The 13,122-nt window shown below is 49.9% G+C and overlaps 1 protein-coding gene across 1 annotated transcript; it reads right to left on the bottom strand.

Annotated features, from left to right (window-relative positions):
* Nucleotides 1–11,926: 11,926 nt before the first annotated feature.
* LOC130266192 (olfactory receptor 14C36-like) lies at nt 11,927–12,862 on the bottom strand. The gene has a single exon (XM_056515560.1). The coding sequence runs from the start codon at nt 12,857–12,859 to the stop codon at nt 11,927–11,929; it is 933 nt and encodes a 310-aa protein (XP_056371535.1). The 5' UTR covers nt 12,860–12,862.
* Nucleotides 12,863–13,122: the final 260 nt, after the last annotated feature.

Raw genomic sequence — 13,122 nt, 5'->3', positions numbered from 1 at the left:
CTCTTGTCCAAGAGGGACTCGGGCTGGTGCACCTGGAGTTGTCACACTCCCATCTGTTCCTATGGGAAGAGAAGGTCCTGCTGCAGCTGCCAAAATGATTCATGAAAGGCAAGGACAGAATACCTTTCAACCAGTTTGTCTAAAGGATATGTTTATTCCAGCCCTGGGTGGAAGCATGGGATTCCTCCCAAAGGCTTTTAGCCCTCTACCTACTCACAAAAGTCATACATATTCTAAGATGCCTATACTATATAGGCATCTGTCAATGCCCATTCCCCACTCGGTATTAAAATTAGTTGCATACTCATTGTGGTTGCATAGTGTTCCCTTGGTATTGGGTCGGTGGTCTTTTAAATGAGTTGGAGGGATTCAGGGAAGGAAGTAAGCACTCTCTACCTGGCTCTAAACTTTTTATCTCTGTCCTGTTACTATTACTACCTGACCTGTTAATCCCTTCATTCTTTATTAGCCTTTATTAGTTTCAGTGTCAAAATTTATGATGGATGGGTCTCCTCTGACTGGCTCTCAGTATTTTCTAATGTATATCAGTTTTTGCTTAAATGCTTCCATATGTGTATTTTGGCTGGTTCTGAATGTTAAACAATCAATCTTTATCAACTTCTAATCCCTATACTATATATATATATATGTATATATATATATATATATATACATATACTATATATATATGATATATATCTTTATGGGTAACATACCTAACCTCTAGCTTCTAAACCTTCTAAGATATCCTATAATTTGTTTCCTCAAACAAAGAATTATTTCAGCTGTAACAGAATACTACATTTCATGGAATCCCACTTTGGGCCATGGTTGCCTGGTCGAGATGGATGGTTTTTTCCACAGGAAAGAAAAATGAGAATTCCAAGTGTTTTGGAAGAAGATGAGAGATGGCCACCCTTGGGCTAAGCCAGACTGACCTGACCCTCCTGACATCTTTCACTTGGGGAAAATCCTTGGACATAGGGATTTTTGAAGGTGGAATCTCAATTTTGCTAGTGAGTGCCTGGAATGGAAAAAGTGTTCTTTTAATTAGGAAAGCACAGAGCCCCGGTGTTTCCAAAGGCAGATGAGAGCCAGCTCTCAACACGCCAAGGACAGCCAGATTTGTCACTCACGGCAGCTTTTGTCTGGGAGCTGTCCATAGATATAGGGAATTCTGGAGGTGGATTCCCAATATTGGCCATGGGCACCAGGAGAAGAAGGACGGTTCTTTTCCACAGGAAAGAAAGCACAGAGCCCCAGTGTTTCAGTCGCAGATGAGAAGCGACTCTCAAGATGCCAAGGTCAGCCAGACCTGTCAGGTGGCCCCAGGAGGCCCAGCCAGCCAGACCTGTTCCATGTTCCCTTGGTTCCATGAGACCCCAAAGAGTCACAATGTTCTCCTTGATTCCATGAGTCCCTGTAGTGTCACAATATTCTCATTGTCACAATATTCTTCTTGCTACAATATTCTCCTTGCTTCTGTAGTGTCACAAAGGCCTCTCGCTTCCATAAGGTCTGGCAGTGTCACCATGGCCCCTGGGCTCCGTGTGGCCCCACTGTGTCACAATGGTTCTTGTGACAATGGTTCTCTGCTCCTTGGTTCTACAGACCCCACAGCTTCATCACTGACCCTTGGTTCCATAAGGATCCTGAGTATCACAAGGGTCCTCCTGATTCCATGAGGCACCAGAGTGTCACAATGGTCTCTCTGGTTCCATGAGGTTCCATGGTGTCTCCATGGTGCCCCTGGACCTGCATTGTCACAACTAACTCACAGTTCCATGAGGTTCCGCAGTGTCACCATGGTCGCTGTCAGAGGCTGGATGGGATCAATGTCCCAGACACCTCGGGATGAGCTGTCAATCAGTCACACAGTGTGCTGGTGCTGACCCAGGCTCTGATTGCCAGAGCAATCACAAGTCCCACCTGGTGGGAGGCCCATGAAGGCCCAGGGGCTTAAAACACGGAGCAGGTGCTCAGCCCATGGTCTGTACCCTGCCTTCTGCTGGGGTCTGTGTCACACCCACACTGGAACCCCAGGAGTTGGTAGCCATGTGTGTGTCTTTCTATAGAGCTTCTGTCTTTCTGTCTCTGTCTCTCTCATCTCCTAATGCTATTTATATGGTATCTCAACAATTGAAGTGTTTAAGGGTTTCTAAGGTTAAATGGATTAAGTTAATGAAGTTGAATTGGATGTTATATTAAATCCTTTTCAAGCATTCCTTGATTTTCTATATATTGCCAGCAAAATTTTATGTCATTTTGATCTCTTTAGAATATCTGGCTTGGGATTCTCCTGTGCACCAAACTCGAGTAAAGGAACCTTTGGTCAACCCCCAGCATTTCAGTGTTCTGGGGTGTTACAGCCCTGCAGGCTCACAATGGCCTCTTGTTTCCATGAGGCCCCACAGTGTCACACTGTCCCTTGGTTCCATGAGCATCTGGAGTGTCACACAGGGTGATGCCATTTGTCCTTGCTGCCCCTCCCATCCCAGTGCCCCAGGAACAGCCCCGAGCCACCCGTGAGGGACAGGCCCTGCTGGGCCAGGCCTGGGCTCAGCCCTTGGCCTTTCTGCTGCCTCCAACCAGCCCAGGCCTTGCTCAGCATTGCAGTTCCTGCTCACAGCCTTTGGCTCCTGCAATCCTGCCCTCAAGGATCTGCTCTCACCAGTCCCTGGGGAGCCTTTGGCAGTCCCTGCCCTCAGTGGGGCCACTGATGCTCCAAGGGACTTGGAGTTTTGCTTCTGACTCCTTGATCAGCTTCTTCAGCCTTCTGTCAGTGCCTGAGGGTCCTGGACTCAGCCCCAAATCCACCGTGGGGATCATTAAAGTACAGAAAGCCTTGGGAGCTCCTTGTCTTCCTTGCTGTCCTGGGGTGACTTTGCAGTGCTCTGTATCTCCAAATCGTGTGTGTTGCTCATGCCTGGAGGCTTTGTTTTGTCTAGCCAGGCAGCATCCCTCTCTCCGGGCGCGAGCCGCTGCCGCTGGCCTGCCAGTAAGTCCCCCTCGCTTCCCCCCCTGCTGCTGCTGCTTGGCTTGGCTTGGTTTGATAGTATTGCTTTGCTTCTGCTCGTTTTTCCCCCTTCCTTTTTTTTTTTTTTTTTTTTTCTTCGCTTTATTTTTCCATATTAGCTAGGAATACCACTGAACATCAAGAAATCCCCAGACGTCTGTTCGTGACAAGAAATATGCGTTCCTGCCCTCCCCAGCATCGGCTGCATCCACTCGGACGGGTGAAGTTTTTCTGCGTCACCCGTGGCTGTTTTTTTCTCATGTTGGGGAGTGTTTTTCTGTGTGTTTTGCTAAATAAACAAGTTTTTTCCACTTTACCTCTGAGGAAATTCTTCCCGAACCCGTAGTTGGGAGGGGAGGAGTTTTGGGCGTTTTTATTTGGGAAGCTCCTTTGGAGATTTTCCCCTAATTTGTCCTAAACCGGGACACTTGCATTGTCTTCAAGTCTCCATGGCTTGTGCAGCTGCTTGGAGTCAGTTTGGAGCTCTTTTAAGAAGGAAGATTTCAATGTGCACTTTATGACTTTTTCTTTATTAAAGTGAGTATTTTTATTTTTCAATTCAGAGAAGAGAAGATTGAAGCATTCCCCAAGTGATCTTAATGCTCAGTGTCTCCTAAGGTGCTCTGGGCACACAGAAGAATGAGCCTCTTGCAGCTGACTCTGTTTGCACAACCTGCTCCTTCATCCCCAGCCTCACCATGTCTGACATCACCCACCTGGGACTGACATTCCTGTGCCCTGCATCAGAACCTTGTCCCCTGAGCTCTACAGCTGGGTGTCCCAGCCCATTGCACCATGTCCCACCTGCTCTCCTCAGGGCTCTTCCTGCACACAGGCCCAGGAGGAGTTTTCTTGTTTGTGAAGAAAGAATGGAAAAGCCTGAGTAGGTTTCCTGAACAGAAAACCCCACTGAGGAACCACATGCTCAGTACAGGCTGTCTGGAGTGATGTCACCTTTATACAAGGGAGAGTATGACCAGAAATGACCTTTGTAAGCAGAATTCTGAGTCTTTCAGCTGAATTATCTGTCCCGGTCCATTCCCTGCATCTCTGTTGCAGATGGAAATTGCTGGTGCCATCCTCATCTTTAACCCCTCTTTTGAATGCAGACAAATGTTCCCAGGTGTGTCAAGATGATGTTGCTCAATCTTTATGTGGAGCTTTTTTATCCTTATGGAACCAAGGAGACCCTTGTGACACAGAGGGAGCTCATGGAACCGCAGAGACAATTGTGACAGTTTGGAGCCTCACAGAAACAAGGCTCCATTGTGACACTGAGGGGAATTATGGAATCAAGGAGACCATTGTTACACAGCGAGGCCACGTGGAACCAATGGCCCATTGTGACAATGCGGATCCAAGGAGTCCATGGTGACACTGTGGGACCTCATGGATCTAAGGGGCCTTCATGACACTGAAGAACTTCAAGGAACCCAGGGCCCATTTTGACACAGAGGTGCCTCATCGGAGCAAAGGAACCATTCCGGACAGCACAGAAACTCATGGAACCAAGGGGCTGTAGTGACACAGCAGGGCCACATGGAACTAAGGAGACCAGTGACATTTAGGAACATTATGGAACTGAGGGTCCACTATGACACTGCAGAAACAAGGAAACAATTGTTGACACAATGAAAGCTCATGGAACCAAGCAGCCATTGTGACACTCCAGAACCTCATGGCACTAAGGGTTTATTGTGACACAGCAGGGTCCCATGGAACAGATTGTCCATTGTGACAATGCAGATCCCAGGAGACTATGACACTACAGATGCTCATGGAACCAAGGAGCCAGTGTAACAAAGCAAGGCCTTGTGGAGCCAAGGGTCCATTGTTAAACTGTGTGGCCTCATGGAGCCGTAAGCCATGGTGACACAGCAGATCCAAGGAGACCTTTGTAACTGAGGAACCTCATGGAACCAAGAGTCTGTTGTTACACTGTGGGGCCCTGTGGAACCAAGGGGAGCACAGTGACATTGCCAGGCCTCATGGAACAATGGAGACTATTCTGACACTTTGGGACCCACTGAAGCCAAGGGCTCTGTCACAATCTGCTCACACAGTGAGAGTCGTTATGGTTCATTTGACCTCAGGGTGCAAAGACACACAGCAAGGGGACTAAAGTTTATTCACAGCAAACAGCAATGCACCTTTATTGAGTGCCAACAACACTGTTATGCAATAGAGGGGAGAGATAAAGGAAAAAAAGTAAAGAGAGAGAGAAAGAAAGAGGAGGGTGGGGAATAGCTACCCACAGATGGGACGATGTCCTCGTTGTCTTCAGCCATAGATGTGTCTTCCTTCTGTAGGGAGATGTCGAAAGTCTCTTCAGAAAGTCCCTTTTTTATAGTCTTTTTCCAAAGCCTCTGGCCAAGAGATGGGAAGATTTGTAGACTATTGTGAGGAGAACCAGTTGCTCTGAGAAGCAGGTGTAGAACACAGCGCTGCCAGCCAGTACCTGCTAGAACGCAGCACACCATGGCAAGCACACCTGCACACAGTCACTTGGCAAGCATCCACCTTGGCCAGGCCAGAACTCCTATCCAAAACGAGTGGGGTCCCCGGGGTCTTAGTCTCTGTTCTTGTGACGGTCGCGAGGCAGATGAGGGAATCTTCGGACCGTTCCTTACATGTGGTCAGTGGGTGTAGTCAGTGGGGTGTGGTCATTTGGGTGGTCAGTCTGTTCAAATGGGTGGTCAGTGGATTGTGGTCAGTGGGTGTGGACAATAGGTGTGATCAATGGGGGTGGTCAGTGAGGTGTCTCAGTGGGTGAGGCCATTTGAGGTGGTCAGTGGGGTGTGGGAAGTGGGATGTGTTCAGTTTGTGTGGACATTGGTGTTTGGTCATTGGTTGTGGTCATTTGGTGTATCTGTAATAGTGGTCGATAGGGATGGTCAGTGGGTGCAGTCAGTGTGGTCAGCGGAGGAGGTCTGTGAATGTGGTCAGTGGGTGTGGTGAGTGAATGTGATCATTTGGGTAGTTAGGTGGGGGTGGTCAGTTGGGTGGTCAATGGGTGTGGTCAGTGGGTATGGTCAGTAAATATGGTCAGTACGGTTTTAATTGGGGTGTGGTCAGCAGTTGTGGTCAGAGAGGGATTGGCCAGTTGGTGCAGTTACTGGGCATCATCAGTAGTGTGTGGTCAGTGGGTGTGGTCAGTAGGTGTGGTCAGTGGAGGTATCATCAGTTGGGGGGGACATGGGGTGTAGTTAGTGGAGGTGGTCTGTGAGTGTGGTCAGAGGGTGTGGTCACTGGCTATGGTCACTGTGTGTGGCCAGTGAATGTGGTCAGTTGGGTAGTCAGGTGAGAGTGGTCAGTTACGTGGTCATTTGGTGTGGTCATTGGTGTGATCAATGGGAGTGGTCAGTGGGGACATGGTCAGTTGGTTTGTCAGTGGAGTGTGGCCAGTGGTTGTGGTCAGTGTGGGTGTTTATTTGGTTTGTCAGTGGAGTGTGGGTGGTGAGTGTGGTGAGTGGTGTGGTCAGTGGGTGTGGTCACTGGGGTTTGGGCATTGGTGTCTGCGCAGTGGCTGTGGTCAGTGGCTGTGGTCAGTGGGGTGTGGTCACTGGTCTTGGGCAATGGGTGCAGGCCATGGTGTGTGATCAGCAGCGGTGTGGTCAGTTGTGTTGTCAGCAGGTGCAGCCAGTGGGGTGCTGGAATTGGTGTCTGCACAGTGGGTGTGGTCAGTGGGGGTATCATCAGTTGGATGGTCAGTGGGGTGTAGTTAGTGGAGGTGATCTGTGAGTGTGGTCAGAGGGTGTGGTCACTGCATACGGTCACTGTGGCCAGTGAATGTGGTCAGTTGTGTAGTCAGGTGGGGGTGGTCACTTTGGTGGTTATTGGGGTGTGGTCATTTGGTGTGGTCAGTGAGCCACAGTAATTGAGGTGTGGTCAGCAGAGGTGGTCTGTGAGTGTGGTCACTGTGCTGTCAGAGGGTCTGGTCAGTGATTGTGGTCAGTTGGGTGGTAAATGGGTGCGGTCAGTGGGGGTGGACATTGAGTTGGTCATTAAGGTGTTGATGGTGTAGGCAGTGTATGTGGATAGTGGGTGTGGTGAATGGTGTGTGGTCAGTAGGGGTTGTCGTTGGGTTGGTCAGTGGGGTGTGGTCAATAGGATTTGTCATTGGGGTGGTCAGTGGGTGTGGTCAGTGGGGTGTTGGCACTAGTAGATTGGATATAGGTGTGTTCCATGGGTGTGCTTAGTGCTTATTGTCAGTGCTGTGGTGATTGGAGGTATGTCCATTTGGGTGGTAAGTGGCATGTGGTCAGTGGGTAAGGTCAGTGGGTGTGGTCAGCAGATGTGGTCAATCAGGGGGTTGTCAGCGGGTCAGCTGTTCCTATTTCTGTTCCTATTCCTATTCCTGCTGTGATGAGGATAGACCCTCAGACACTTGGAGGAGGCTGATAAATTTTACTACTCCAGAGGCCTCTTCTTTCTTGAGTTCTTCAGTTCAGGAATTCAGTGGCAAAGGCTGATAAACATTTGTTCAAAACATCCAAACAAGAAAAGCCCCTGGGAGTAATTTAAATTTCCAATTCTTCTGTAGTAAATTAGACAGATTTCGGAAGTCTGTTCTGAATATACTATATTGAAAACAATGCAGAGAGAAAAGTTTTGTACTGTTAGGTTTTCTTTTCCTGTTTATAGATAGATATCATCAATGTCCAATTGATATTGACTCCCAGCACCCTCTAATGCAGTCTGGATAGATATGAAAATCAAGACCCTTCATGGCTGACAATTATTCATACTTGTTCCCACCTCCTCCCCAGCATTTCCCTCATCCAACCCCTGGGACTCCTATGGATCAGGAATAGCGTGGCCAGCAGGACCAGGTCAGTGATTCTTCACTTGTGCCTGGCAATGGTTGGGCACCACCTTGAGTGCTGTGTCCAGTTCTGGACCCCCCAATTTAGGAAGGACATGGAGGGGCTGGAGGATGTCCAGAGAAGGGCAACAAGTCTGGTGAGGGGTCTGGAACACAAGTGCTGTGAGGAGTGGCTGAGGGAGCTGGGGATGTTTATCCTGGAGAAGAGGAAGCTCAGGGGAGGTCTCATCACTCTCTACAACTCCCTGACAGGAGGGTGCAGCCAGGGCAATTTGACTCTTCTGCCAGGGAACAGTGACAGAACAAGAGGGAAATACTTAAGCTGCACAAGGAGATGTTTACGCTGGACATAAGGAAATAGTCCTGACAAAAAGGGTGGTTGAGCATTGGAATGGGCTCCCCAAGGAGGTGGTCCCTGAAGTGTTCCAGAAAAGACTGGATGTGGCACTAAGTGCAGTGGTCTGGGTGACAAAGTGATGTTGGGTCACAGGTTGGACTTGATGCTCTCAAAGATCTTTTCCAGCCTGGGTGATTCTGTGATGATTGTGACACTGCAGGGCCCTGGGGAAGCAAGGGACCATTGTGACACTGCAGGGCCTTGTGGGAAGTGAGAGGACCATGGTGACACTGTGTATGAACATGGCACCACAGAGTCAAGGGGCCACTGTGACACAGTGGGGCTACATGGAAGCAAGGAGTCCATGGTGACACTCTGGGTCCTTGTGGAACCACAGAGGCCACTGTGACACTGCAGGGCCTGGTGGAACCAAGGGGCCATTGTGCCACTGCAGGATCTTGTGTAACCAGGGCTCCATTGTGACACTGCAGCACCAAGGAATTCATGGTGACACTCGGAGGCCTCATGGAACCAAGAGGCCACTGTGACACTGCAGGGCCCATGGAACCAAGTGGCCAGTGTTGCTCCTCAGGTACTCATGGAATGAAGGAAACATGTTTGACACTGTGGTGGCCCTGGGGACCAAGAGACCATTGTGATACAGTGGAACCAAAGAGAGCATTGCTGCACTGTGAGACCTCATGGAACCAAGGATCCATTGTGACACTGCAGGGCCTTGGGGAATCAAAGTGCCATTGTGACCTGTAAGGCCTAAGGATCCAAAGGACTTTGTAAAACCAAGGGGCCCCAGGGAACCAAAGGGACCTTGTGACACTGGGAGGCCTCATGGACACCAAGCTGGGTGCGAGTGTGGATCTGCTGGAAGGTAGAAGGGCTCTGCATAGGGACCTGGACAGGCTGGATCCAGGGCCCAAATCCAACAAGGTGAGGTTTAACAAGACCAAGTGCTGGGTCCTGCACTTTGGCCACAACAACCCCTGCAGTGCTACAGGATGTGGATAGAGTGGCTGGACAGCAACCACGCAGAAAGGGATCTGGGAGCACTGATGGACAGCAGGCTGGACATGAGCCAGCAGTGTGCCCAGGTGGCTACGAAGGCCAATAGCACCTGGCCTGGATCAGGAATGGTGTGGCCAGCAGGAGCAGGGCAGTGATTCTTCTCCTGTCCTCAGCACTGGTTGGGCAGCACCTCGAGTTCCATGTCCAGTTCTGGGTCCCCCAATTTAGGAAGGACTTAGAGGGGTTGGAGTGTGTCCAGAGAAGGCAACAAAGCAGGTGAGGGGTCTGGAACACAAGTCCTATGAGAGTGGCTAAGATAGCTGGAGATGTTTATCCTGGGGAAAAGTATACTCAGGAGTGACATTATCACTCTCTACAACTTCCTGAAAGGTGGTTGTGGTCAGGTGGTGTTGGTCTTTTTCTCCAGGAAACAACTTAAAGAATGAGAGGACTGTCATAAGCTGTGCCAAGGGAAATATAGATTGGATATTAAAAAAAAGGGGTTTTTTGGGTGATAAAGTACTGGAATGATCTGTCCAGGGGTTGGTAGAGACACCATCCCTGGATGTGTTTAAAAAAAAACCTGGGTATGGCATTCAGTGCCATATGGAAGTGTTACGCAGCGGTTGGACTTGATGCCCTTGATCTTCCAAAGTAATGATTCTGTGATTCTGTGATTCTGTGATTCTGTGAATTCCCTGAGTCTTTCAGCTGAATTCTCGGTCCCTGTCCTTTCCCTAGATCTCCTTTGTAGATGGAAGCTTCTGGTGCCATTCTCACCTTTAACTCTGATCTGAATGCAGACAGATGTTCCCAGGTATGTTAAGCAGGTGTTGCTCAATGTTTATGTGGAATTTTTGTATCCTCATGGCATCAAGGAGACCCTTGTGGCACTGTGGAAACTCATGAAACCAAAAAGTCATTGAGAGATTGGGGTGGGATGGTACTAAGGAGACCATTGAGATACTGCAGATCCAAGGAGACCATGGTAACACTGTGGAAACACATGGAGCCATGGGCACTGTGACACAGCAGGGCCTCGTGGAACCAAGGAGTGAATTGTGACTCGACCAAACCTCATGGAACCAAGGGACCAATGTGACACTTCAGAGCCTTGTGGACCAAGGGGACAACAGTGACATTGTGGGGTCCATGGAACCAAGGGGCCATGGTGACACTGTGGGACCCCGTGGAACAAAGAGGCAACTGTGACACTGCAGGGCTTTGTGGAACTCAGGGATTCATGTGACACTGCGTGACCGCAATTGTGCAATTTAGATCAATTAATTTCTTCAATGAAACCAGAATTTCTTTGGGTTTTCTCTTGGGTTTTTGTTTCTTATTGTATAAATACATCAAAAACCTAGTAAAGAAGCACGTGTGATGGAGTGATTTACACTGTACAAGGCGGGCATGTGTGGATGAAAGTAGTTCTATTGCATATGCTGGCCACAGTAACATCCTGGCCAGAAGAAAGTAATGCCTAAATTCTCTAACACAGAAGATGTTGTTGGGGAGTTTCTGATTTTCATGCAGTTTCAGTGCCAGTCCCACTGAGGTCCATCACCAACACAGGCTCCTCCTGGACTCCTTGGCGGAGAGAATTGAAGGCCCTGATTGCACAAAGCTCTCAGAGACTCCAAGGCAAAAGCAAAACCCACGGCAGGAACTCCCTGGGCTCTGCTGCCACTGCCAGAACCTGGCAGGGACCGGGTGTCACCCTGCCCTGCCCCTGACCGAGGTGCCCCACGGCCAGAGGGACAGACACAGGGAGCTCTGGGCACAGGAGCTCATCCCAGCCCTGCATCCAGGGGTTCCCAGGAGACTTTACTCTCTGGAAACTCCAGCAACAGCTGAAGGTGTTTGTGCTCACTGGGTTTGTGTCCCCTCACACACACACAGAGGATGTTCAGGGCTGTGGAATGTCCCTGCACTGCAAGCACAGACTCCTGACCTGGTCACTTGATGTCCCTCCATGGAGGGAAGAACAACCTCTGTGCCCTGGGGGGAGAGGGCACTGCTGGAAGCAGCACTGGCTTTGCAAGGGCACTGCTGGGACAGCCCCACCCTGAACACTGCCACACTTCTGCTGCTCATTGCTGTTTTCCTCTCCAGGGCTCTTTTGGGAACATCCTTGAGAGCAAACTGGGAAGGAGATTGAAGTTTTCAGGCCCTGCAGTGGGGAGATGCCCTTGCATGATGGAAATGCTGTTGCAGAGCTGTGTCCCAGCAGTACCCATGGCCTGTCCCTGCCTGCAGTCCCTGGACAGTCACACAGCAGGACAGGGACCAAGCTGAGAGAGCCCTGAGGCCTGAAATCAACACAGGGGCTCTGAAGGGGAGTGTGGAAATGAAGGAAGGGGACGTTATGGAGCAGAAACCTTGGGAATGCCTGGAAGTGAGGAGTACTGGGGTTCCTTTTCACCTCAGCTCTGCCCAGAGGCACCAACCCTGTAGCTCCAGAGAAGCCAGGGAATGAATATGTCAGGGCAACCAGACAATGCTGAGTTTTTATTTTGTTTAAACACATATGTAGTACAGCACTTGGTTTTTACAGTATCTTGGTGCCACTAAAATAACGAATACCAAAGTAAAAAGGAGTAGAGTCAAAAAGCTTTATGTGAACAAATTCACAGAAGCATAACACCTGTGTCAACAGCAAAAAATACAGGACGCAGAGTGGGCATTATTGAGTAATACTGCAACAGCTACACAAGAGAATGAGAGTTTATTCCTTCTGAAAAATATTCATGAAAATTTTCCTCAAGCCATCCTTGAGCTCCTGGTTCCTCAGGCTGTAGATGAGGGGGTTCAGGGCTGGAGGCACCACTGAGTACAGAACTGACAGAGCCAGATCCAGGGATAGAGAGGAGATGGAGTGGGGCTTCAGGTGAGCAAATATGACAGTGCTGAGGAACAGAGAGACCACGGCCAGGTGAGGGAGGCAGGTGGAAAAGGCTTTGTGCCGTCCCTGCTCAGAGGGGATCCTCAGCACAGCCCTGAAGATCTGCACATAGGAGAAAACAATGAACACAAAACAGCCAAGTGCTAAACAAGAACTAACCACAATGAGTCCAAGTTCCCTGAGGTAGGATTTGGAGCAGGAGAGCTTGAGGATTTGTGGGATTTCACAAAAGAACTGGCCCAGGGCATTGCCATGGCATAGGGGCAGGGAAAATGTATTGGCTGTGTGCAGCAGTGAATAGAGAAAGGCACTGGCCCAGGCAGCTGCTGCCATGTGGGCACAAGCTCTGCTGCCCAGGAGGGTCCCGTAGTGCAGGGGTTTGCAGATGGACACGTAGCGGTCATAGCACATGATGGTCAGGAAGAATAACTCTACTGAGATGAAAAAGACAAATAGAAAGAGCTGAGCAACACATCCTTCATAGGAAATGGTCCTGGTGTCCCAGAGGGAATTGTGCATGGCTTTGGGGACAATGGTGCAGATCGAGCCCAGGTCAGTGAGGGCCAGGTTGAGCAGGAAGAAGAACATGGGGGTGTGCAGGTGGTGGCCGCAGGCTATGGCGCTGATGATGAGGCCGTTGCCCACGAGGGCAGCCAGGGAGATGCCCAGGAAGAGGCAGAAGTGCAGGAGCTGCAGCTGCCGCATGTCTGCCAATGGCAGCAGGAGGAAGTGGCTGATGGAGCTGCTATTGGACATTTGCTGTGTCTTGATATGGGAACCTGTATGAAAAGTAATCATGGAATAGTTCAATTTGGAGAGGTCTTTAAATATCCCAGCCCAGCTTCGTGGTACTTTCCCCCCACTGCCTGCCCAGGGTTCTGCTGCCTGGAGTTGTCCCTGCCAGCAGCTGCTTCCCTGTGCCCAGGGCTGAACCCTGCCATTGCTGCCAGAGCCAGCCCTCGGGGCTCAGCTTTGCCCTGCTGATCCTTCCCAGCCCAGGGCACTGCCCAGGGCCAGCT

This window comes from Oenanthe melanoleuca, unplaced genomic scaffold, assembly GCF_029582105.1.
Source record: "Oenanthe melanoleuca isolate GR-GAL-2019-014 unplaced genomic scaffold, OMel1.0 S001, whole genome shotgun sequence".
NCBI lineage: Eukaryota > Metazoa > Chordata > Aves > Passeriformes > Muscicapidae > Oenanthe > Oenanthe melanoleuca.
The sequence above is the reverse complement of the archived record's forward strand: the minus strand, read 5'-3'. Positions and strand labels throughout refer to the sequence as shown.